The sequence below is a fragment of the Hemicordylus capensis genome, chromosome 6 (assembly GCF_027244095.1).
Source record: "Hemicordylus capensis ecotype Gifberg chromosome 6, rHemCap1.1.pri, whole genome shotgun sequence".
NCBI classification, from domain to species: Eukaryota; Metazoa; Chordata; class Lepidosauria; order Squamata; family Cordylidae; genus Hemicordylus; species Hemicordylus capensis.
This window is the reverse complement of record NC_069662.1, coordinates 7,075,643-7,103,271: the sequence shown is the minus strand read 5'-3', so window position 1 is coordinate 7,103,271 and position 27,629 is coordinate 7,075,643. Positions and strand designations below refer to the sequence as shown.

General features: G+C 45.4%; 1 protein-coding gene across 1 annotated transcript; it reads right to left on the bottom strand.

Annotated features, from left to right (window-relative positions):
• Positions 1-1,221: 1,221 nt before the first annotated feature.
• Positions 1,222-25,294, bottom strand: LOC128329613 (vomeronasal type-2 receptor 26-like). The gene is made up of 8 exons (XM_053261122.1): positions 25,039-25,294; positions 24,512-24,610; positions 22,745-22,856; positions 8,780-9,071; positions 5,860-6,714; positions 5,204-5,431; positions 3,826-3,952; positions 1,222-2,123 (listed from the first exon to the last, which is right to left on the bottom strand). The coding sequence occupies exons 1-8, from the start codon at positions 25,292-25,294 to the stop codon at positions 1,222-1,224; spliced, it is 2,871 nt and encodes a 956-aa protein (XP_053117097.1).
• Between the last annotated feature and the right edge of the window lie 2,335 nt (positions 25,295-27,629).

Genomic DNA, 27,629 nt, shown 5'->3' with positions numbered 1-27,629 from the left:
TGGACACAGGAAGTGGCTCCACTACTTTGGCAGGCACCACAGACAGTGTGCCCAGCATGCCCTGGGGTCTATGCATTTGCCTAATCCAACCCCGGAATTCTGGTGAGGCTGTCTGATTGCTCAACCCAATTGTCAGCCCAGTTCTGGGCAACTCCTTTCTCCCTGACTTGCTCCCTTCTCCCTACTGGGGTGATGCACAGGTTACTCAAGTCATCACTGGTTGAGCTTGACTTGGCCAAGCGCCCCATGGTGGGGATGGGGTTATGGTGCCAGCCAATCACTCAGAACACTCCTCTGCCTCCATGTGCTTCCTGATTATTTTTGACCTGCTTGGGATACTACCAAGTGGGGCCACCCACTCTGGCATCGGGGGCAATGGGAGTCTGTGTCGATGCTCTGCTTTCCAGAGTGAGGGCAGCATGAGGTCCAGTCCAGGTCCCAGAAGGCCAATGGCTGCCGCTGTCCTGCTCACCATTCCAGGTAGTCAGAAGAGGGCAAGGGCACACTCCAACCATGGTCTAGGGAAATAGGCAGCTGACAGAATGGCAAGAGATGCCACAGGTAGTGAGGTTATCAGGTGCTGAGAGGTGCAACAGGATCAGGGTTCAGAGGGCATCCCAAGGAGAAGTAGGTTCTGATACAACACAGATACAGCACAGTAATCCTTTGTTAAATTAAATAAATATACATGCCAGGGAGAGAGGGTCCAGGGCCTAGAACTGGCCTGTGAGTCAGCAGGCAGACAGCAAGCTCTCCTTGAGTAAACTGTTGTTACCAGCAAAGCCCTGCACACAGGAAGAGGCTTATATAGGCTTGAGAGAGCCAAAACTTATTTCCTTTAAACAAATGTAATGAATCAATCAGTCAGTCAATCAGTCTGTCAGTCAGTCTTCATCACAATCATAAACCAGAGAGATTTGCATAGACTTTGTTGTAGTCTTCCTCTTGAGAAGACCCTCCTGGTGGTGGTTTTCTGCTGGCCGGCCTTGCACTTCTTCATCATTCCAATAGTATTTATTTGGGTTTCCAGTGCCTACACTGGAAGGATCCAAGAGAGGCTTCTTGGAGTAGGTGAGAGATGGGAGATGGGTCTCAGGGCTCTGTGAGTTGTGGGGGTCCTGCAGTGCACAGGCCTTCAGGAGCTGAAACAGGCATGGGTAAGTCAGGAAGAGAGGATCTGCTGATCCACTGTACATACATAGAATAGGGCCATTTGATCTTTTAGAACTTTCTCCATATTAGCTGGTCTTTGTTGTTCAACTTAGGCCTCAATATAATAACATAGCATTTTGGGGAAAAGATACAGCACAGTAATCCAGCACTGGAGACTAAGATGGAGAAGATCTCCACAGCCACCATCGATTTCCCCTTGGTGCTCAAGTAGGTTGGTACAAAAGAAAACCAAACACTGCAAAACATAAGCATACTGAAGGTGATGAATTTGGCTTCATTAAAGGTGTCTGGCAATTTCCTGACGAGAAAAGCTACAGTGAAGCTGATGATGGACAGAAGTCCCATGTAGCCCAAGGCAAGATAAAACATGATGGCAGACCCTTCATTACATTCTGCTATAATTTCTCCAGTCACTGATTGCTTGTCAAAATCTGGGAAAGGTGGAGATATTCCTAGCCACACTGCACAATTGATTGCTTGAATAAGGGAGCAGGAAAGGACAATGGAGTTGGCCAGTCTTTTCCCCAGCCACTTCCTCATGTTGGACCCTGGTTTGGTGGCCATGAAAGCTACAACCACAACGATGGTTTTGGCCAACACACAAGAGATGGCCACTGAGAAGATGATGCCAAAAGCAGATTGTCGGAGAAAGCAGGTAACCTTGGTAGGTTGTCCAAGAAACAGCAAAGAGCAGAGGAAGCAGAGCAAGAGTGAAATGAGCAGTGTGTAGGTGAGGTCCCGGTTGTTGGCTTTGACTATAGGGGTATCTTTGTACCTGATAAAGATTGCTAGCACCAAAACTGTGAGCAGGGCACCAGAAGTGGCAAATGAAACTGAGATGATCCCTAAAGGTTCTTTATAAGACAGGAAAGTGTTAACTTTGAGGTTGCATCCATCTCTTTTTTCATTTGGGTAGTGATCGTCTGGACATCCAAAACAGTCATCCATGTCTGAAAAAGAAAGAAAGATGTCCTCTTTCAGTGCCTATTGATGCAAGAACTGGGGACATTCTATTGACCATGTTTGATGTAAGGATGACTTGCTCATCTGAACTTTTCCTGCTGGTTCCATGCACAGGAGTGTCCATAAAGCAATTTTGATATTCCTTTAAGTAAATTGATGGTTATTCCATCAGAAACCATGGAAGTAGCACTGCACAGTTGCCCAGAAATGGTTTTAAGTTGTCCAACAGCTGCCCTATCGTGCTGCACTGTATTTATTTATCTATCATATTCATATACCGCCTGATATATGTATCTCTAGGCAGTGCATACAGTTATACCACCTTTACGTTCCTCAGTAGCCCCATCAGGCCATGGTCTTTAACCCTTTCCCCACAAGATCTTCAGGAAATTTTGTACTAACTGTAAGAAGTTACTTTTGGCACTCCACACTCAGGACATTAAGACTACCCTGCAAGCAAACAGAAGTCAATCTTTGATGGCCATACCAGACACAGAGGCTGTTCTCACATGCAGCCTAACCTGGGCTAGGCTGTGCGTGAGAACCACTGGGATTGGGCCCAATCCAGGTGGACCAGTGCCACCTAGCCCAGATTTTAAGCTTGGCTGTTAGCCAAGCTTAAGGGAGTGAGTGCTACCAGCTTGTGTGCGAGCACAGGTTGCTTCCAACCTGGCTGCACATGGAGACGGGCATCTAGAGCAACCATCTCTTGGGGAGGGGGAATCCCCCAATGCATATCACATATTGCATTGTGAGCTTCATGGAGGCCAGGACAACGAATTCTGGCCTCAGATCAATCCACTCTGCTTGCCTTGTACTCCCACTGAGCAATGAAGGATTGTCTGGGGGGAAGGAAATATTTGGGAAGTGTCCCCCTACCTGGTAGTGTCCCCCACAACCTGGTAGGTTGTGTCAATGGCCCCAGAGTTAAAAGAATTTCACAATTTTAGAGATTCTGCTTAACATATATCTTGGAGACAAATTATGTGAAGAACTGAAAACACAATGCTAACTCCCTGGCCACCTAAGGAAATTCCCGTTCTTTTTAGAATTCTACAAGGCTGGTTTTTACAGATGCATATGGCTTGCTAATTAATGTGTGAACTAATTACATGGAAAAGTGTGATGTTTAAAGGGACCACCTTCCTTGGATGAAACTCAGCACTGAGCCCTTTCTCGTGAGCAGTGAGAGAGGGCTTCAGTGTTTGCAGGGAGGAAGCCCTAAAGAGCTAAAGAGTCCTCCCCACAGATGATCATTCCACCTTCTCTGCACGGGCGGATCGCCCACCCAGATGATGACCGGCTTCTGCTGGCAGCTCTGATGGTTGGGGTGCCATTCTCAGGAGTTCAAATAATGTACAGCACGAGTGTGCAGTACATTATGGGGATCCCCCCTCCTCTCCCTGAGTCATCCGTGGCTGACAGATGATTGTAAAAACAACTTTAAAGTTTCATTTTAAAGGGAGGCTTCATAGGCAGGTTTGCTGCCATGGTGCTGCTATGATTGGGCCTGGTGATACACAGGTGCATGCAAAACCAGGTGCGGCTTCCTTAGCCCAGTTTTGCACATGCATGTGAACAGCCTCACTGAGTTACAAAATGGTTACATTCATGACACAGTAAGTTAACACTTCATTAATGGTCAGCTGCATCAACCTTGCAGGAGGGTTGCTACACTATATAATTGACCTTTTGATGTTGAAATCTTCTCTTCTGGGCAGAGAACACAATCATAGCAGCAAAATTTCTCTCCTTCCTTCTTCCTCTTCTGATAACCAGGATAGCAAGAGTCACTACAAACAGAAAGGGGGCACACCTATATATGAAAGAAGTACAGGGTAGGAGAAATTAGACATTTGTTGAGAGTATGTTCCTGAGCTAATTTACATAGAAATAATTGATTTGTTGATGTGGAAGAAGATATTTTTATTTATTTATTTATTCATTCATTCATTCATTTATTCATTTATTTATTCATTTATTTATGTATTTATTTGATTTATATACCGCCCTTCCAAAAATGGCTCAGGGCAATTTAGATAGAAAATTATGCATACAAACTGCAGTCAATATTTCCTTGAGAACCTATTGATTTATTTAAATCTTTTCTATACCACAAGAACTTGCATCTCAAGGTGGTTTTCATAATGTAACGTAGAAGACACCAAGCCTAAAGCAAACAAGCAATTAAAACAATGCAAACAATGTTTTAGACAATACGGGGACAGCCTCTGAGCTTGGACAAATCATATAGCTATTATGACTGCCAACCATCAGTGGATTTATCCTCCATAATCTGAGGAAAGCTACTGATGATTCGGTTTAATCCCGCAGTCCATAGAAACAGCATTCAGCTGAGTACTGAGCTGCTTTTCTCAAATTGCAAACAGGGATGGACCCACTGTCTTTTTGAGTAAATTTGATCAAGCGACCTCAAAACCCAACCAAACGTTTATTGGAATGTCAACTATTTACCATGTTTTCACTTGGAGAGAAAATAAAATATAACATCATTTTCAAATAGTGCGATGAATAGAGATATTTGGAATCTGACATTGAAGCTGCTTGTAAGAAGCAGCAGGATCCTCGTGTATCCCTTTGCTCCCCTCCTGCCTAATTCCCTTAGCGAACCCAGCTTTTAGCCAAGGTTAAGGGTGCTCTCACACCCTTAACTTGGATACTGGGTATTGTGTGACCCTGAGGGAATCCCTAGTACAATGTGTGTGGCACATGGTGCCTCCATGAGGCACAGAGCAAGGCGGAGGGATCCGGGACAAGAAATTGTTCTGGTCTTTAGACATCCCTCAATGCAACATGTGGGGGCACATTGGAGGTGCAACAAAGAGAATCTGCTTGGTCACCTGGGGGGAGGTAAGATGAAATCAACACCCCCTGTGCCCTTCCCACCCACCCGGGGCAATCATGTGAATCGCCTTATTGAGTTTTTGGACGTGATCATCATGATTTCATTACAAAGTCATGATGGGACAGTTTGTGCACCACAGTTAACTTCTGGCCACACTTCCTGACAATACACTGGAGCCCTGGGATACCTCAGAATTCACACCTGGTTAAAACTTCTGTGCCACTCAATTCTTTCCTCATGAATGATAAATTCTTTCTTTTCAAGAGCACTGGGATCCACCCTTGCCACTTTCAATCTCAGGAAGGAAGTGTTTGGAAATATGACCAAGCTCATGATATCAAATCCATTTACCAATTCCAAATGATCATTGAAGGATACTGTTTCTCCTGCTGAGTTGTTAAATGAAATGCCTTGAAGGAACTGGTGGAGCTAGTGGAAAGGAAAAGAAACAAAGGGGTAATGACGTACTGGACTCTTTACACCAAAATCTGCAGACATCATTGCTTGCTTCTGGAATTTTATCACTTAACAAATACATACCCTGGAAATGCAGGTATTTCCTAGTGATAGATGACTGCAAATTTACAGCTCATCTTCTTTGCAACTTCAAAAGTGAGCCTCCCAATTTTCTCAACAAATCATCTGTACATCATTTCATCAGATATCACTTTAGCTGTATTGACATGTTAGGTTGAAAACATGTATGTACAGTGTACATAAGAAAATATCTGCACACATATACATTTATTCACTGTATATAGGACTTTTCCAATCATTTGCAATTGAAGGGGACTGTTTGAAATGAATTTGTTTACAGTCATTCACACAGTTAAGGCATTTCATTGTAGAAACATTACCTGCCAGGTCTGGAGATCTTGCAGTTGAAATCTTCTGCTCTCTACCGTTGCTCTATAGTTGGATGTAGATGAGATCATGGCATGCAAAGCATGTGCCGCAGCATAGACAGCATTATAAATGCTGAAGCTGTGGCCAGTCATTTGCATTTCAAAAACGGCCTCAGGAAGACTGTCCATCCTCTCCTCCCCAGTACATATTTCATCAACTTCCGTTGGGTCACTGGAATTAGGAAATGAACAGCCAAAGGCTTGCTCCCAGAAGCCCTTGAGAAAGCCATCTCCTGCTGTCCAATGAGGTTTTACTTTCTGAAGATATGTCTGGAATCCTAGAGGTTCATTTGCATGAATCATGAAGGAAATGGTGCCTTCGAATACTGGAAAACTCTTCCGTGTTATAAGGCCTGTTACTGCAAAATCTATCTGGGCTGTCATGATCCACACCTTTCCAAGAACTATGTTTCCCAATTCTGCTAGAGCCACTAAAGTGCTCAGCCACATAATGGTCATACTTTCGCCATAGACTATTAATGTGCTGGCTTTCCTATTCATCAAAGGCAGATACATTTTTGTGGCCATATCTTCCATTTCAGCTAGAGAAAGCAGGAGACCTTGCTTTGGGATTCTTTCGGTGTAAGCGGAACAGATTCCGTTTGGAGCAAGCAGTGGTTCCAGAGTCTGCAGGAAATGGTCTCCACTGTCATCATCTACAACAATGAGTCCAACCCACGTCCATCTGAAATGCTGGAGCAAGCGGATAATCCCCATGTACTGATGGGATTCATTTAGGACCGTGCGGTAAAAAGAAGGGGCCTGCACTGTATCACTCTCTTCTTCTGCAAATGAGCCATACGTGAGCTAGAGGGAAATTTATATATACATTTTAAAGAATAATTAAGGGGAATATATAAGTGTGAGCGTGCATGTGAGTATCTTTTTACACAATGGCTTATACCCAGACTAACAAAGATGCACACAGAAAAGGAGGTTGTATAGCTGTGCAGATGCTCAAAGTTGGAAGATCTCTTGCAGTCTTCGGGCAAGAGTTGCACTTTCACAACAAGGATATAAGGTAGCTTTGCATCATTGCCTGCCACATTTTGGACTACTGCAAAGATAATGCTAGCAACTAGTGCTTAGTTGGCAGCTGGCAAGGTAGCATTGCACCTCGCCTTGCACAACCTTAAATGCACTTCCTGCTGTGAAACCTCTTCCTCAGTGGATATATTTTTCAGGAATGATGCAACACAATCCATTGATCTTGTTGTAGAAGTGTAACTCTTGCAAAAGCTCATTGAGATTGTAAGACAGCTTTGAGCATCTGCTCAGCTATACAACCTACTTGTCTGTGTGCCATTTAATTAATTGCTTCCCCTTCCTCCATCCTGTCTGAAGCTCTTTTCCACTTCACTCTGTTTCTTAAACATTCTGCAAGCTTTTGTTTTTCTATCAGTCATAACAAAATAACAATAGGCCTGCTGGATCAGGCCCAAGGCCCATCCAGTCCAGCATCCTGTTTCACACAATGGCCCACCAGATGCCCCTGAGAAGCCTGCAGGCAAGAGGTGAGGGTATGCCCTCTCTCTTGCTGTTGCTCCCCTGCAACTGGTATTTAGAGGTATGCCCTGGTTTCACATTTTCAACAAGCTGTCCCCCACAACCCCAAGATCTCTCTCCCAGTCAGTCACTGACAGCTCTGGCCCTATCAGTGTATAGGAACATAGGAAGCTGCCACATACTGAGTCAGACCACATCCTTGAACTTGGGAACCTGCCATATACTGAGTCAGACCATAGGTCCATCTTGCTCAGTATTGTCTACACAGACTGGCAGTGGCTTCTCCAAGGTTGCAGGCAGGAATCTCTCTCAGCCCTATCTTGGAGATGCTGCCAGGGAAGGAACTTGGAACCTAGATGCTCTTCCCAGAGCGGCTCCATTCCCTAAGGGGAATATCTTACTGTGCTCACACATCTAGTCTCCCTTTCATTTGCAACCAGGGCAGACCCTGCTTAGTTAAGGGGACAAGTCATGCTTGCTACTACAAGACCAGCTCTCTTCCTTCAGACCAGCTCTCTATATATGAATTGCGTGTGTGTGTGGGGGTGCCCTAATATGCATCACTTAAACTTGCTTACATTGAACTGCATTTCCCATTTACCCTAAATAGTTTAGCTCCATCTGCAAATTTGGCCACTTCGCTGGTTACCCCAACTTCTAGATCATTTTTGAACAAGTTAAAGAGCACTGGTCCCAGTACAGATCTCTGAGGAACCCCACTTCTTACTTGCCTCCATTTAGAAAACTGTCCATTTATTCCTACCCTCTGTTTCCTGTCCTCCAACCAGTTACCAATCCACACATGAACCTGTCCCCTTATCCCATGATTGCCCAGTGGAGAACTTTGTCAAAAAGTTTTTTGGAAGTCCAAGTATATCATATCAACCAGATCACCGGTTGACACTCTCAAAGAACTCCAAAAGGTTAGTGAAGAAAGACTTGCCCTTGAAAAAGCCATGCTTGTTCTCATTCTGTGAGGCCTCTTCTTCTATATGTTTAATCATTTTGTCCTTAAGTATGCTTTCCATCAACTTACCTGCCACAGAAGTTATGCTAAATGGCCTGTAGTTTCCCAGATCCCCCGCTATCCCTTTTTTGAAAATCAGAGTTATATTAGCTACTTTGTAGCCTGATCATACAGAGCCTGATTGTAGGGATGTTACATCCCCACCCGCCAGGAGATCAGTAATTTCACATTTGAGTTGCTTCAGAACTCTTGGGTGGATGCCATCTGGCCCTAGTGATCTTTAGTTTTTCAAGACAGTTTAGAATCATGCCTTCTTAATTTTTTTTAAATCACTCCCAGAATGACAAGGTTACATGTATGATTGCTGAATTTCTCCACATTTCCATGCACAAATCTTACCTGTGGAATTTTGTAGAGACTTAACATGTCTGCCATATAGAAGGACATATCAGAACTTAGTCCCCCAATAAGTGCCATGAGATTTTCCTTGTTGTGACATTTATAGTTGGGGATAAACCTATGGGATTTGAAGAGCAGGTTCTCAGTGCTACGATACGTCATCCTCGCATCATGGTAAGTGTCGTGGATACGGAACCCAAATGTGACATTGGGCAGGATCTTGGGGTTTTCATTGATCTCAGTTACAGCAAATGCCAAGGCCAGGGTGTGCTGATAGAATTTTGTCACCACTCTGTAAAATGAGTTAAATTATTTTCAAAAATGCTGTATTATTATTTATTATTATTTATTCGATTTCTATACTGCCCTTCCAAAAAATGGCTCAGGGTGGTTTACACAGAGAAATAATAAATAAATAAGATGGATCCCTGTCCCCAAAGGGCTCACAATCTAAAAAGAAACATAAGATAGACACCAGCAACAGTCACTGGAGGTCCTGTGCTGGGGGTGGAGAGGGCCAGCTACTCTCCCCCTGCTATATAAAGAGAATCTCCACATTAAAAGGTGCTTCTTTGCCAGGTTAGCAGGGGTTATGCTGCTATGAGCATACAGGACAGAGCAGGATATAAAACAAAGAAAGACATTACTTCTGAGGGAAAACTCTAAACAGCTAAAATCATTTAATACAATACTGGTGCATTTAGGACATAAATAGTAATGTTATTATGTAACCACCCAGTAAGTATTGGCATTTAGCTGCCTTAAAATACAGGAGAAGAAAGCCACAGAGACTGAGAAAAACAGATAGAAGTCACAAAAGTGACCAGGGACATATTAGGAAGGTATATGGGTGGGTCACAGAGAGAGAGAGAGAGAGAGTGTAGGGGGGGATAGTTGGAATAACAGTTAAACATTTAGATAGGGTTTGGGTTCAGGGGAGAGAAATACTCAGGGAAGAGTCTATCGTAGGAATCAAAGAAAATACAGCTTTAAGTATAAACTGGATTAATAAGCAAAGTCCTGAACTGGATTTTTTTTTTTTTTGGTATAAATGGTGAATAACCTATGAATCAGCATCTGTTTAAGGGAACTCAAAGTATTGGTAAAGATAAAGAAACTGTGAAGCAAGTGAAAAACAAAATGTTAACCCCATACTTGCCAAAACACCAAAGTTTGCAAGAGGTCTCCTGAAGACTGAAAAATGACTGAGAGCCATAATTTCATACATAAGCATGGGTTAAAAACTAGTCTGGACAACACTTCTCTGGCAATGGGACTAAAAGGAATATGCTCTGAGAGCATGCCCATCCTGATCTCTTTTACAAATGTTGTGCCATCTTTCCTTTGTGCCTATATAGGGAATGATGGTTTTAATTCGAGCTGGAAACGAGCTGTGTTGAGCAAATGTTCCTTTTTTGGCCTCTCCATAGAGGATTTGCATACTGTAGGAATTGAGCAAGCCAGGAAGTTAGTTAAGCAACATGTCCTGGATATAGAAGTTCAACAAGAAGGTGCATGGCTTAAGCAGGGTTTATACTTAGGGAGTCAAGCTATTAATCTTAAACCAGCTAAATATTTTGATGTGGTGCTTGTCCCTAAATTTAGACGAGCCCTCACTTTAGCGCGTTTAAATGTTTAAATGTTCTTCCAACAGTATTGGATGGCAGGTTTAAGGGAGTTCCGCTATTTTTACAACTTTGCCCATGTGGCAAAGGGATTATAGTATCCACCTCGCACGCTATTCTTGATTGTGATTTTTATAGGGGACCCCGTTTAAGACTTTTATCTCCTATGTTAGACAATTTGCCTGGCCGGTCTGATGAATTTTATTTAAATTATATTTTAACTAATGAGAAAACTGATATTATTTCTGTTATGGCCAGGTTTTGTTATATTATTTGTAAAACACATACTGGTTTATTGTAAATGTTTGCTGGTCAATGACCGAATAAACTTATAACTTAACTAACCATAGTTTCATACATAAGCATGGGTTAAAAACTAGTCTGGACAACACTTCTCTGGCAATGAGACTAAAAGGAATATGCTCTGAGAGCATGCCCATCCTGATCGCTTTTACAAATGTTGTGCCATCTTTCTGGTGTCTTCCTTTGTGCCTATATAGGGGACACTACCATTTGAATTGCCATTCTAAACATCAACCAGGGGAACATCAGAACATTTGAGCCAGACGTCAGGGCAGGTATATTTTTGATACATCTCCCTCCTAATTGTATAGACTGGTCCAGAGGCTATGATTTACCTGACATGGATGTATCTTGCAATCCCCCACACAGCTGACTTTTAAAAGGGTTTTATCACTGCCCTGATTTTCTAAGTGACTTTTTGGCAGATCATTGTACAAATCAAAATCATTATTTGACTGCATGCAAATTCAGTGCATTTAAGGAAAACTCTAATTCACATCTTCCCAAATCAGTCTTTGCTTATGGGAGGAGGAAGCTGAGAGGTGCTACAAAGAAGACAAAGAAATGAAGGCTCAGAAACCATCAATGCCCCATAAAAGTGTGCGGATGTTGGCTCGGGGCTCCCATATATTATCTGAGAATTCTATTTCTTTTATTATAATTTCTTAGGTTACCAAGCTAATATAAAATGGGAAAGGGGCCCAAAAAAGCCCAACAACTATCCTTACACTGGAAAAGCAAAGCTTGGATCCTTGGAAGGGTGTTGTGTGAAGTCAACATCAGAAACCAAGTACATGATCTGAGAAGTAATCCCACCAATGAGGAGGTCCCCGGGCTGATACCACTCATGAGGAACAGGGAGCGGATCATGTGTGCAGCATTTCAAGATATCCTCCTTGCACACCATCTCAGGCAAAAGAAGCAGTAGCGCCATTAACACCACTACCTGAGGGCAAATCTTCTCTCCGGACACTCCTGTGCACATTTGCAGACTGTTGAGCAAATTACATTGGATGGCAGCAGACTCTGCTGTTAGATGCAGTAAAGAAAGGTGATTGCCTTCTCTTTACTATAGAACTTTGCAATTTTAATATAAGGAGTTTTAGAAAAGCAAGCTTGGAGTGGCAACTAATTTGAAGCCAGAACTGTATAACAAACTGACACAGCCTTGCCTTCTTCCAGCCCCCAACCTCAGCTCCAGATAGCACAGGTGGGGCGGGCGGGATTTATAACCACATGGATTATGAACTGATGTTCTGCTAGCTATTGGAAAGTTGCTAGAGATTTGGCAAACAGAGTAAATTATAGTGATGCAGATAATTGCAGGGGGGATAATGACCTCCTCTGCAGTCCTTGGCCAATAAGTGGCATCATTGGAAGCCATTTTGTTTCCTTTTCTGCACTACAATGGGAGGAAAAGTGGAATGGGTGATTCAGCCAAGGGGATCACAGCAATCACACACCAACAGAAGAGCTAGGCCCAGGAGGGACCCACTCCTGGGACTAGAATGTTCAGTGATGCAATGGGTTTCCTCCTCCTCTTGCAACATAAGAAAGGAAATGCCAATTCCTAAGTTATAGTGTACAGTTGTAGACACCCTCAGGGGTGGAGCGACCATTGAGCATTGAGCATTGATGCGGGGTGCGTGATTTAGCGCCACCTGGCCCCATTTGGGAGTTAAACCACGCCCCCACATCTGATGTCAGATGTGGGGGTGTGGCTAACCGCTCCCTGTGTCTGATGCAGGGGGCAGGGCAAGGGGGACTGCAGGGATGACAGAACCTGGTCCGCCGCTGGCCTCCCTCCGCAGCTGGTCACCCTTGAGATCTTTGTTTAGGTCTCTCTAGATCTGTTATTGTCCAATTTGGGTTTAATTTGCTATTGGATATTGTGCATGTAGCTGCTTGGGGTGGGGCACAGCGGTCTGGGGGTGGTGCTAGTGGGTGCAGCCGATGGACACAATTCCTCTTGTGGTTGCGGGATGCTTTTGGGGCCTTTGAATGTCCTGCAGCTGAACCAAGCAGAATATCTCATTCCTTGCAGTGGTTGACCAGGTGGATTCCTGTGGGAACATTAGGGCATGACTGCGGCAATCCTGCTCCCCTCACAAAAACCAATGCTATCTGGAAAGTGCTAAAGTTGCACCCAGAAGTGCACCTAGGTAATTTTGGAACCTGAACATGAAGGCCATGGGAGGTTTCCCGTCCCCAGCAGATTAAGCATCATCATGCTCAGCTGGGTGACCACACCACCCTGGACAGTCTGAAGAGGATTCTGGGGCACCCAGGGTCTGTGGAGGGCCTGGACCTCAGCCTGGAGGTTCAGGGGCAAGAGAACCTCTGGTCACACCCCATCCTGCTGTATTTCCCCATTCTTCCTTTTCATTCATCTGGTCTTCAGCTGCCTGATCATGAGTTAAGCCACTTCCTGATCATCAGCTGATCCCCCTACTCTAATAATACCAATGATTTTTTCTCAAAATAGCCCATGCTTCTGTTGTTTATACAGGACTCTTAGAACAATGATCTGCAACATCTTTTGCATCTCCATTCTCCCACCCCCTGCTTTGGTGTCCTGACACCACTCCCACTTACAGTAGATATGATCTACACTAATGAACAGCAATCTACAAACTCTATTCCCAAATCCAGCCTACTGTTGGTGGCTGCACAGCCCTACTAGCAGCCCTCCCTTTGTCATGAAAGATTTCAGTATATCATTGGAGACAGCATCACTATTCCTTGAATTCCCCAAGGAAGACCCAGGTTCTCCAGGTGTGTTCAATTACTCACTTTTTAGCACCCATATTTGTTAGAAAATTTCCAGGCAGCTTCCAAGGCTAAAAGCAAAGAGAGGTATCCAGACTAAAGGTGTTGTGTGTGTTAAATAAAAACAAACAAAGGTGCACTTGCATTACAATGTTTGGCTGAGCTCCTTTCCCTTTATCACCCCAGTTCCCCTAAAAATATGTCCCTGATGGAGGAAGGACTGATATGAACAGGCAGGTGGACCCCTTTTTAGAACCAGGGCCTGCTTTGAGACCCTAAAAGCCAAAAGGCTAGATTGAGGCCTGTGTCTGGATTGTCATTCTGGCAGGAAGCTGAAGAATGACTTTGATTTTTCTTTCTAAGCCAAGACAGTGAACGGAAATGCTTATTCTTGAGGTCTGAGAGAGAAGCCTTGGGCTGCTTGTTGATTTGCTAAAACCAAACATGAGAACTAGTTTAACATAGGTCAAGTGTAATCATATCTAGCTGATTTAGGAAATTATAAGGAACTGCACATATAGATAATACTGCCTACGTCGTACTATAGGGGACATTACATTCACATAACACTGAAACCACCATCACCACCACCGCCTCTTGCTTATGTAACATCTCCTGTCCTTCTAACATATTTATCTGGGCTGAAGAACATCAACAAGGATCTTGAGATGATCAAAAGCCAGGGTCGGCTGGACATAAAAAATTGTCTCTATCTTGAATTTAATCAAACAAAGAGCCAGGCCAAGCTCCTGATTGGCTCCTCACCTGATGGGCGAGAGAAGGACGTGAGAAACAGGGCCGGAGTTTGTTTATCAAATTGGGGACACCCTGGATGGTGATTATTTTGACTTTGAGAGGTGACAAAAAGGTATAAAAAGCTGCAGACAGCCATTCCTGGGGGGAAGGAAGGCATGGGCTTGCTTCATGGAAGAGGCACCATGTAACCCGTCTCCTTTAAAGAGAAAGGAGGAGAGGAATGCTAGACGCTGCTTTAATTGAAAGCAGTGCCGTGAGGCCCTCTCCCTGCATCTTTGGAGCCAAGTCTCCCTCCCACTGGAGGAGCGCGCCAAAGGAAGGACTGCCCTCCTGAGACTATTCCAGTAGTCGTGAAAGCTGGTAAATACTGCCCAAGCCATGCCTTCACAACTAACCACTTCTGATTAACACACCTGCTTCCATCCTCCTCCTTTCTCTGGTTCTTCCCTATTACCTATCCTGAGTTCCAGAGAAGTCCAAATCTTTCATCCTCACCGCCAGCTCCGTCTCTCCTTCTCAGCATGCATATCTCCTCCTATTCTCCTCTGCGCATGACACAGTCACCCAAGATCTGAATTTCTTCTCTGTTCCCACCTGATTGGAGCTTTCAGCAAGTTCCCACCCTGGGAACATTACTGTCATATTCTCAGCCCATTCCCCCTCCCTCCTTCTCTGCCTTGCTTAAAACTCCACTCAGTCTGTCCCTCTTCAAGCTGGTAGCACCCACCACAAGAGTGTGCTTGAGATGAAGCTTGCATCATTGCTAGGAAACATGCAGACTGCTCTAGGTCAAAGTTAGGATTAAATTCTATTCACTGCTACTTCAGCTAATACTACTTCAATAGTATAACTCAATCAGTTACTCTTCTCTGTCTGCTAGTCATATGTAATCAATTAAAATTTTAATAAAGATAAATTTGTTTTAGAATCCAGTTGTGTGAATCCTTGCTCACCCCTCCAGAACTACCCATGAATCTCATAAAATGAACATTGAAGCAACTTCTTGGCTGCATGTGGTAGGATAAGAGGCAGATCAACCACCACCAACACCCACCCCCATCACATCAGGACCATCAGAGACACAAATTAAAGGCAGCAGAGGGAAGGTGGGAACCAGCAAAAATAGTTGCCCACACAAAATGTTCTAATGAAAGTGCAGTGTTAGTCTAGATTCTGTACTACTACTACTATTTTTAATTTTTAATTATTAATAAATAATAATAATAGAGACTTATATTACAGAAGCCGGTTACAAAGCACTGATAATAGCTTAATATTACCACAAGACAAGAAAAAATAATTTGAAATACAATATTTATTGGGCCACAAATGGACAGCTTTGGAATAGTATGATCCAAATACGAACATTGCAACAATAAAGAGTTATACACTAAATTAAAGAAGTGAAATACATAACTGAAGCTAGGACCACAGTTTATTTCTCAGTTCATGATAGATATGAGTTCTTCACACATTTGTTGACTTGCCTGGGACTTGAAAGTAGAATGGATTGAATTGGTATAAACAGAGTTTAGTTCATCTAGACTTATTTAAAGTTAATATTATTGTGTAACCACCTCGAACTATCACCATCAGATTTCATCTTTCTTAGTATACAGGAGAACAAACACACAGAGGCAGAAGATAAGAAGTCACAAAAGTAATCAGGACATAGTGGGAAGACAAAGACAAAGCACAGAGGTCTACAAGAGGAGACAGAAATGGGTGTTATTTTGTGAACTGGAACTAAATGGCAAACATTTGGAAATAAGATTATAGACCCCAATTAATTTACTAGATAATTATCCTAAAGTTGTCTATTCTGATTGGCAGTATCTTCCAGATTTCTCTGGCAGAAATACCTTCCAGCTGGACACCTTACAGATGTCGGAAGTTGAACCTGGACTTTCCACAAAGCATTCACTTTATCATTGAGCTATGGACATCAATTTGACTAAATATAAACTAGCTTGTATAGTCTAAGGTGTTTACTGAATTGTGTAATAACTCCCTCTTCATTTCAAGACTTAAACATGCCAAAATTAATATTCTGCAAGTAACTGAAAAATATTATTTAATGTTCCATTGTACAATACATGGGTCATTTGGCCAAAAATTACTCTTAGCATACTAGTCAATGTCTTATCCGGACACCCACTTTGATCAATGGTGCTCTAACTCCTTTTCTTTTGTTTCTTTCATTTTAAAATGTATGTGTTGGCCTACTTGTCACAGTGGTATTTTATACCACTGGTGTCTTTTTTTACTAAATTCCCCCACATTTGCAATCTCCTGGCTTTATACAAGGTTGGTGGCTTTAGTAGAACAGAGATACAAGGTAGTATTATTCCCCTTAAGTTCTCAGATTCTCTGCAAATTCTTGTACAGTTTAAAACCACATCCACCTCTCTGAAGATGCAGTGTAATTACAGAAAATTCTAAGTCACACCTTCCAAAGAGACATTTGATTTGGAGAAAAGAAGTTCAATGTGTCATTTAAAGGAAATAAAGAACATGAGACTCACAAAACATTAGTGTCCAAGGAAGGTGTGTGGATGCCAGCACACTGCTTCTGTATATAATCTGAGGATTCTATTATGTTTTGTTACACATTATGAGATTTCCAAGCTCATGTGACATGGGAGAAGGGAAAATATTCTTACATTGGAAGATCAAAGCCCATATTCTTTGAAGGGTGTTCTGTGAAGGCAATTTCAGGGAACAGGTACATTATCTGAGAAGTAATCCCACCAATGAGGAGGTCCCCAGGCTGATACCACTCATGAGGAACAGGGAGTGGATCATATGTGGGGCATTTCAAGGTATTTTCCTTGCACACCATCAGAGGCCACAGAAGCAGCAACACCATTAACAGCACCATTTGTGGTCAAATTGTTGCTCTAAACACCCTTGTGCACATCTGCAGTCTTACCACCAGCATCAGCCAAGTTGAAACAAGCCACATTGGACGGCAGCAGACTCGGCAGTTTTATATATTTCTTTGTTGCATTTTTATACTGTATTTCTGCCTTGACAAAGGCAACCAAAGCAGTTTACAATATTAAAAACAAACCAGATTCACAAAGGATTGTTATCAGACCACTGATGGTCTTTTTAAGAGCTGAGGACAAGAGCTCTCAGACCTCTGTACCTCCTTTCTATATGTAGTCAAGGGAAGCTGATAGACTTATTTTTACCATGAGACCGTATAAGTTTAATATAAGATAGAGAAGCATGCCTTTAATGACAACTGATTTAAACAAGAGTGTTCTGTGAAGGCAACCTCAGGGAACAGGGACATGATCTGAGAAGTAATCCCTCCAATGAGGAGATCCCGAGACAGATACTACCCATAAGGAAAAGGGAGTGGATCATGTGCGGGACACTTCAAGGTATCTTCTTTGCATGCTACCCCAGGCAATAGAAGCATTAACACCACTAACAGCAGTATATGAGTACAACTATTTTATCTAGATGCAGATACCCATGTGTCCACCTGAAGCCTTATCAGCCTGATATGGTTCTCTTGACCATGAAATGTTACAAGCTTAACATAAAAAGTTAAACTGATTCGAAGCCAGAAAGTGACAGAGCCCTCCCTGCCTCTCACCCCTAATCCCAGCTCTGAATGGTACAAGTGGAGGGATTTATAGCCACTTTGCTTATGAAATGATATGCTGCTACTTACTGGAAAGCTGCTGGAGGTTTGGCAGAGTCAACGATCATGATTCAGATAATTGCAGGGGAGATAATGATCCTCCATGAAATCGTGCAGCTCTGAATAGCATAACAGGCAGTTCCCCACCAACATTTTTAGTGGGGAAATGAGTGGGGGGTGACCAGCAATCAAACACCAACAGAAGAGCTATGCCCTAGGAAGAAACCCCTTAGAAGACCTCCTTGGACTAGAATGGTCAATGATGCAATGGGTCTCCTCCTCTTATTCCAATATGAAATGGCAGGAAATGCCAATTCCTAAGTCATTGTGTACAGTTGTCGTTACCCTTGAGATCCTTGCTCAGTTCTCTCTGGAAGTCAGTTATAGATTTGCTATTGTACAATATGGGTTTTAACTTGCCATTGGATGTTGTGCATGCAGCTGCCTGGGTTTGTGGAGCAAGGACATAGTGGCATAGGGGCTGTGGCTAGTAAGCATGGCTGGTGGATGTCATTCTTCTTGCCCCATGTGGTTGCTCAGTGCCTTTGGGGCCTTTCAATTCTCTGCAGCTGAATAAAGTCGGATATACCAATCCTTGGGGTAACTGACAAAGTGGCTTCCTGAGTGTATTTCAAGGTGCAGTGAGGGCAAACTCACTTCCCTCCTGCATAATCACTGATCAGTATTGTCTGGAAAAGGATCAGGTCCCAACCCTCCTGCCATGTCTCCTTCACCAGCTCTTATCCCACACACTCTCCCATGCAACTTCATCTCCATTCATTGAGTCTTCGGGCAGCTATGTCTGATCATGAGCTGTGCCCCCCTCCGTTTCAACAACTCTGCTGAGCTTGTCCCACATCAGTCCTTTTTTGCCTGTCTCCATAGGACTCCTAGCAGTAAGATTTGCAAAATGATTTCTTTACCTCCGTTTTGATATTCCACCTCCACATAACTCTCCCACTTGGAGACCATTGGCACCAGGGGCGTAAGAAGGTTGGAGTGGGCCCAGAGACAAAATTTTAAAATAGCCCCCCCCACATCACTGCCTTCCTCTCCTCCTAGCCCGATGTCTCTGCCATCTTGTGCGGCGAGGGCTGCCACCAGCACAGAGAACTTGCATCACGCTATGCGGGCAGAGGGAGAAGCGAGCCATGCAGGTGGGTGGGGAAGAAGCGAGATATGCAGTGGGGCTGCTGCCGGACTGAGTGGATTACTGTCTTGCAGGGTGGGCGGACGGGCTGGTGGGGAGGGGTGGATAAGCAAGCAGACCATGTGGGCAGGAGAGAAAGAAGTGAGTCATGCAGTGGAGGCTGCCAGAGAACTTGCAGGGCGGGCGGGGAGGGGGAGAAGCGGGCCATGTGGTCAGGTGGGGAAGAATCCGTCAGGGTCAGAGTGGGAGGAGAAGAACCACTAAAATTTATTTATTATTTCTCTGTGTAAACTGCCCTGAGCCATTTTTGGAAGGGCAGTATAGAAAGCGAATTATTATTATTATTATTATTATTATTATTATTATTATTATTATTAATAATAGAAGAAGAAGAAAAAGAAGAAAGAAAGAAAAACAAGTTAAAATAATCGACATAGCAATACCAGGGGATAGCAGAATAGAAGAAGAAGAAAAAAGAGAAAGAACAACAAAATACAAAGATCTACAAATTGAAATTGAAAGGCTGTGGCAGAAAAAGACCAAAATAATCCCAGTGGTAATTGGCACCCTGGGTGCAGTTCCAAAAGACCTTGAAGAGCACCTCAACACCATAGGGGCCACAGAAATCATGACCAGCCAGTTACAAAAAGCAGCTTTACTGAGAACAGCCTATATTCTGCGACGATATCTATAACAGCAACAACATTGACAATAAAATTCAGCCATCCCAGGTCCTTGGGAAGGACTCGATGTCTGGATAAAACAAACCAGTCAATAACACCTGTCTGTCTGTGTAAATAAATAAATAATAATAGTAGAAATAATAATAATAAAAGAAGATGCCCCCAGCGAAAAGCTGCCTGAGAGCCCCGCCACATGCCATTTCTCCCTGCCCCATCCTTCCCGCTCAGCTAATCTGACTCCTGCTACTTCTCCATGATGTTGTCTCTCAGTTTCCACACTCCTAGCTTGTCTGTTGTCTGTCCCTCAGGCAGCAGGTAGGGCAGAGGGCTCACAGGCTCTGATGATGGCGATCGAGACTCTGGCTTGCTCTGCGCGTGTTCCAGGAAGCAACAGAGCAAGCTGATCATGTGCCTTCTCTGGATCATGTGCGTCGCAGTCAACCAATGGATGGGGGAGGAGGAGGAGCTCAGCCCACGAGGCAAAAGGAAAGGAGGTGGGGGGAGTCCTCCCAGAGGAGAGACTCACAGCGGAAGGAGGATTAAAAATAATAATAATTCAAGGAAGCTCAGGCAGGCGCTGGGTGGGGGTGAAGGACATGTCTCTGCCCCCCACTGAGGCAGGCTCCCCCGAGACGATGGTCTCCCCTTGCCTTATTATAGTTACGCCCCTGATTGGCACTATGCTAATGATGAGCAAGCAACAAGCCTTCTCCATATCCAGCTTGACTGCATGGACCATTGGTCAAAAAGAGGCAAACTTCCCTGCTGTCCAGTCCTCCCTCCATCTCACTTGGCTGCCATATGCTACAGAAGATGAAATCTCTTTACCTTGAATTCTCTGAATAAAGATCTAATTAATCACATTTTTAACACGAGCATCAGACCCCACAGGTTAATACTGGCATACTCAGTCCAGCATCCAGCAACAGTAACATAACGTCCTGCCTCCCCTCTCCCTTCTGGACAAAATGGAGAGTGATCTAACTACAGACATGCTGACTGGAGAGAGGATATTTAGATGCCATGACATGTCTACATCTACAAAGATTAGAATCATTCGGACAATGTTTTTTCCTGTGATACTCTATGGATTTGAAAACTGGACTTTGAAGAAACAAGACAGAAAAAGCATTGATGCTTTTGAACTTTGGTGCTGGAGAAGACTTTTGAGGATACCATGGACAGCCAGAAAAATAGGGGTGTGCAATTCGGGTTTTCGGGTGATTCGGCTCGGACCCGAACCGAATCACCCCTGTTCTGTTTTGTGCCCGAATCTGGGTCACCCGAATCACCCTTGATTCGGTTTGGATTCGGATTTAATCTGAATCTGAATCTGAATTGATTCGGGGGTAAAAAGGGACCCAGGGGCAAAATTTTGGGGTGGGGTGGTAGTGCCCAATGGGTAGAGTCTACCACCCCAATTTCAGGGGGATTGGGCAAAGTCCTGATTTTTGGTGAATTTTTGAAGTTTTAGTGACTTTGGGGCAGTTTGGGGGCATAGAATGAGATCTGGACAAAAGGAGTGGGGTGTGGTGGTAGTGCCTAATGGGTGCAGGCTACCACCCCAATTTCAGGGGGATTGGGCAAAGGGCTGATTTTTGGTAAATTTCTGAAATTTTCATGTCTTTGGGGCAGATTGGGGCAGAAAGTGGGGCCTGGGGCAGAATAGTGGGGTGGGGTGGTAGTGCCTAATGGGTGGAGGCTACCACCCCAATTTCAGGGGGATTGGGCAGAGGGCTGATTTTTTGGGAATATTTGAAGTTTGGGTGTCTTTGGGGCAGATTGGGGGCAGAAAGTGGATCTGCCCCAAAGGAGTGGGGTGGGCTGGTAGATAGTGCCTAATGGGTGGAGGCTACCACCCATCCCCAATTTAAGAGTGATTGGGCAGAGGGGTGAATTTTGGTGAATTTATTTTTATGAGGTTTGTCTTCATAAGGTGAAGTGTGCTAAATTGATTACTTCCTCATATTATTCATAGTAATAGAGAGTGTGAAAAAGTGAAAGTGGGGTCATGAGAGTTGTCTAATTGAAAAAAAATCTCATTTGCTATGATACAATGAACATTCACACCTCAGAAGGAGACATAATTATGGGTGAAAAGGGCCACAATTTTATTAATAACACAACAGGCATAGCGAACTGGGACAACAGGTGATTAATGACCCCTAAAGAACAGTGCGGGCCCCTAGGTATGGGTTAGGACCCAAAGTCCCGCCCATAACCTGAATGGGCGACACACCCTGGCTCAGGAAACCGGCAGGTACACCCCACCTAATTCCTTCAAAGCCAACCACCCCCTTTGCAGGAGGTGATCTGGATACTTCAAGGTCTTCATCCACCCCGGACCGCACAGCCCAAAGGTTGGTGAAGTCCTGAAGCAGGTTTCATGGCAATCATTCTCCCCGTGCCGCACAGGCCACAAAGGAGCGATTAACCAATCAACCTTTAAATACCCAAGGGTGCTCACCGAATTCTAACCTCAATTTACCCCTCAGCCCGCACTGTTACTGCCACACAGGGAGGTTAGCCCAAGCTTGACCTCCCTGCCCCATAACCCTCCAGAAATTCAGCAAGCCCCCTCTGAATATTGCGCAGGTACAAGTCACAACCGGACTCAGACAGGTGCACACCATCAGAGCGAAACAAAGCAGGGAAACGGGCAGCTATCCCAGGTTGGTGCAGCTCCTCCCCACCGGCGGCCCTTACTAGCTTACCTATAGCCGCCGAAGCCTTCCGCCGAGCCCTCTCAACACCCATTAGAAACCCCCTGCCATACTCTGCGTTGGGGCCAATTAACCCAAAGAATGCGGACCCCAGGTATCCAGTCTCGCAGCACTGCCAAATCAGAGGAGGCCTGCTGAACAATGAAGAGGCCAGTTCACCGGCCCAAATCATTTCCACCCAAATGCAGTATAATAACGTGGGGAACAGGAAAGCTAACTAGATGGTTCCTAACAACGGGAAGCAGCTGACCCCACAGCATTCCTTGCATGCCTAACCAATACACTGAGGCCCTCTTGCCGAAGCCCCAACTGAGTGCCCCAGTGGGAGGTGCTGGTCCGCTTGAAGGCCCAGAAGACCAGCGAATGGCCACACACCAGGACCCGGACCGGAGCCACTGCTCCACCAGCACCTGCCAGGAAAAAACGCAGAACATCAAAACCAGGGACGTTGACCGCTGTCAGTGCTCATAACGCCTGACCGCCACGGACCTCCAACGCCCAATCCGCTGGACAGCGTCCTCACGCAAGCCCAGGCGGGCAGTTGTAGTGGCCGCCCCGATCCTAAAGGAGTGCAAGGTGAGCCCACCCAGTGGAATTCCAACCACCCGCAGGGCCTTCCGGACAACCGCTAGAAATTGGTACTGAGTCAGTGGGGTCCCATTGTCATGTGTAAACAGACACCCATCCGGGCATGGCCTCAATCCTGTGTAGTGCCATAGGGCATCCACTGGGCAGAGCACCGAACCGGCAGCCTCTGCCAACTGAACCACTTGACCCTTGCCCTTCTGATCCGTTGTGGAGCAGCGGAGGAACAATCTTGCCTCCCCTGCTGCTAAGGACAGGTCAGAAAACTGCAGGCAGCGATCCCGGGGGGATCCGCCATTGAGCAGCAGCAGCTCACTGGGGTGAAAAGCGCCCAAAAAGGCGACAAGGCTGCTACTGGACAGAGCAGAGGGTTGTTAGCCGCCGCCAAGCGGACCTAAAAACAGGAGGGCTCCCCCTTCCGAAAAGGCCAGCTCAGAGAATCGCATGCAGCCGTCCATGGGAGATCCCCCTTTGACCCCAACATTCAACCCAGAGGTACCAACCGAGAAGTATGTGGAATAAGCCTGGGTCTGAGTTCACTGAATTTCATTATACATTAAGAAATGAAATAATACCTGAACTCGGGGTGAACTGGCATACCAGATCTCAAACTGCTCTGTAAAGCAGGAGCTAATGTATGGAAAAGTTTGCCAGAAAATGATAATCCCTTTCCTGTTGCAAGAAATTCATGCTGATCCTCGTCAATGATTAACCCAATTGCTCTCTACAGAGATTCGACATAGGTAAAATACCTGTAGACTATAAATTCTTATCACACTACAGGATGCTTATTACCCCTTTTGTATTACTTCAACTGTACCCCTTTTACATCACTTTAAATTTGATCTACACAAGATAGAGGTACACAAGAAATAATGCAATTGCTTTTGCTCACAAATAAAACTAACTCTCTCACCAACTCCTGACTTTTTTGTGGGACCAGGCTAGCACCTCAGGGGCCCGTTAGCAGAGATGCAGATTTGCCTTGGGCCATGTCTCCTCCCCTAGATGGCAGCTAACAGAATACGAGCTGGAGATCTCTCTGAACTGACCAAACATCCCGAGCTAATCTTTGTAATTAAAAGATAGCAGGGATGGGTGGAACCCCTACAATAAGGAGTCTCTGGACATGTCAGATTAGCTATCTTGTGCCTGCAGCAAGATTTGCTGACAGGAATGCCAGAGTTTGCTGCAAAGCCATGAGGCTAGAAGCAGGAACTCTGTCCATGGGCAGGAACTGTCTCATACATGCTGTCTTGTGCCTCCAAGCAAGATCTGCCCCCCGCAGTGATCCCAGAGCCTGCTGCCCAAGGGGCCGGAGGCGGGAACTCCTGCATGTACAGAGTGCGAAAACAGCTTGTGCATGATGCGACTTTGACTTCCTCCCACTGAGCATGTACAGAGTGAGAAACTAGGCACAGTTCCCAACATATAATTTGGTCCGACCGGCCCCCTTCTACTGGACAGGCTGGGAACTTACTTACTAACCCTAGCTCCTGCAAGGGGGCATCCCACCGTAAGGTGGGGTCCAAGGCAGCACGCATGCGGAGACTTTCGTCATAGTGGATCCAGGAGGAGCCTGCAAAGTCAGAGACCGCCCCTGAATAATGCCCATGTATTTCAAGAGTGCCACAAGCCGCCATAGGGTGCGTGCTGTGCATAAGGCAATACACCCTTATGATAGAAACCGACCTGCTCCCCGGTACTAGGGACTATAGAGGGAAGAGCCCTTGAGGGCAGTGAAAGCAGACCAGCGGCCAGCTTATTGCCGAGCCCACCATAGGGTGCATGCTGTGCAGAAGGCAATGTACCCTGAGGATAGAAACCAGCCTGCTCCCCGGTACTAGGGACAATAGAGGGAACGGCCCCTGAGGGTGGTGGAGGCGGACCAGCAGCTGGCCTATTGCCCAGCCCGACCTGTTCAGCTGTCCCTTGAAGGTCTGCCGTGACACCCGGAAAAGTCAGGGGGATGCCAATCCCCCAAAGGTTGTGTGAGAGGACCAGTACGTGGCTGGACCCCATCCCCCCATGGCAGGCAGCGGCCAGGGAAAAGAAGGCCACAGGCCACTGCCACTGGAGGGTGTTGGTGCTGCAGGCTCACCCGGCGCCAGAAGGACGGCTTGATCCGTTGGCGGCTGTTCCACAGGCAGAGTGGGAGTGGGGACGGAAACCTCAGGAGCAGAGGGTACCGGAACCGCATCCGCAGGCGACGGAGTTGCAGGCGCAGGGTGGCCTGGAAGTGGACCAGCTGGGAGTGGCACATCTGGGGGGCCCACCTTTCACAAGTGCGTCCAACCTGCTGGAGAGAGATTTTAGCAACCGGGTCCCGGCAGAACCTCGAATACCACGCGGAACCACCAGTACAAGTGTGAAACACGCCAATCCATCTGCATCCAGCTAGATAGATAGACTAGAGATCCCACTCCTCACTTTCCCATCTAGAATAAAGTTCCTTAATAAATGCCTTATATAGTGATTGGAAACTATGAATTGGCTTGAAGTCATTTTACTCTCCCTCCCTGCACCATGTGTGCAGAGAAGATGCAGAACCCCTCTGCATCCAGCCAGATAGATGGACTAGAGATCCTACTAACTGCCCTATATATTGATTTGAAATTATGAATTGGCTCCAAGTCACTCTATTCTCTCTCCCTGTCCCATGTGTGCAGAGAAGATGCAGAATCCATCTGCATCCGGCTAGATAGATAGATTAGAGATCCTAACTCCTCACTTTCAGATCTAGAATGGAGTTCCTTTATAAATACCTTATATATTGATGTGAAACTATGAATTGGCTCCAAGTTACTTTACTCTCCCTCCCTGTACCATGTTTGCGGAGAAGATGCAGAATCCATCTGCATCCAGCTAGATAGATGGATTAGAGATCCTAAATCCTCACTTCCTTATCCAGAATGGAGTTCCTTAATAAATGCCTTATATATTGAGTTGAAACTATGAATTGGCTCCAAGTCACTTTCCTCTCTCCCCCTGCACCATGTGTGCAGAGAAGATGCAGAGTCCATCTGCATCCAGCCAGGTAGACAGCTTAGAGATCCTAAATCCTCACTTTCCTATCCAGAATGGAGTTCCTTAAGAAATGCCTTATATATTGAACCACCAGCACCCGTGTGAAACACGCCGCCCAGCTGTAGCAACCACCCAAAGGCCAAACCAGTCACCCAGTAAGAGCAGCGGGCCCCAAAACCGCTAGGCCCACACCCCAAGGAGCGAGCAGCATGCAAATACAGCCAGGAAATATAAGCAGGGAAATATACTCGTACTACCCAGTAAAAGCAGCAGTCCCCTAAACAGCAAAGGCCACCACCCCAAGGGCCTTAAGCATAAGGACTTCAGCAGTAAAGAGAGGGGGGGATCCCTCAAAGCACTAAAGAACCCCAGCAAAAGGCCCAAGCCCGAAACGGGGGGGGCAACAGAAGGTGTGAGGGGGAGGATTTGGACACACACCAGAGGGCCACAGCCCCAATGAAAAAAGCCCAGGCCCAAAAAAAGAAAAAAAAAGGGGGGGACAAACCAGAGGGCTAATGCCCTCGGAGGATCGAGCCAGCGCTGCCGAAAACGACCGAGCACCCGAGCACAGCTCCGTCGGCCAAATGCTATTGCTGCCATCACCGCCGTCATGCCGCCGTCGCCAATGCTGTTGCTGCTGCAGCCGTCGTCGCACTGCCTTCTCCACCCCCTTCTGTGGACCGCGGGGGACCCAAAGGACCCCGAAATAAGGCTCTCACCCCTATAGGGCGAAACCCCACCCAAAGCATGTCCAGGAAGGAGCTCGCTATAGGAGCTCCTTCCACAATGATAGCCAAGCCCGGACTGAGTGCTTGGGGTGTGGGTCGGCCGATTGCAGCCGAAGCCATGCCCCCAATTCAAGTAGAGCCAATCGGGCTGCTTCTTGGGCCTCGTGCGGAGCCGGGCTGGGACAAACTCCCTCCCCTCCGCACGAGGCAAAGGGGAGGGGGAATCCTAGACACTAAAGCAGACATTGCAAATTTTCAGGCACCATACATTTTTACATCTGCCAGAAATGTACTAATCATTTCATCAGTTTTCATCTGCCAGAAATGTCACAACCATGTTGGTGAGACCGTTTAGATGTCAGGTTAGAATGTCACAAGGAACCAGGAAGTAAATGATAGTTGTATCTGTAGAAAGTAAATGTGATGCTGTTAGATTTTTGCCGGGGCATTAATAATAGTAGGAAAGGTTTGGGGAAGCACTGTGCCTTGTCAAAATACATCAGGTAGAAATGCATCAGGAGCATCTATTGTAGGTCAGTGGGGAAACGCCATTGGTTAATTTCTGCCTTGATGGTTCTCTCTCCAGCCATGTTTGAGTTGAAAGGCCACAGAAAAATATTGGTGCATGGAGCTTTATTAGTAACGGCAGCATGTCAGAGTCTACAAAGATTTACAGCCCATATGATGCAGACCTTAAGGTGACCACCTTAAGCTGCAACTACCACATTTATTAAATACCATGACAGATAAATTAAGCACCCAAAATTCATCTTAAATGGTAGGGGGTTCGATGATTGGATTTTAATGTAGTCAACAAGAAAACTGATACAACAAGTAGATTAT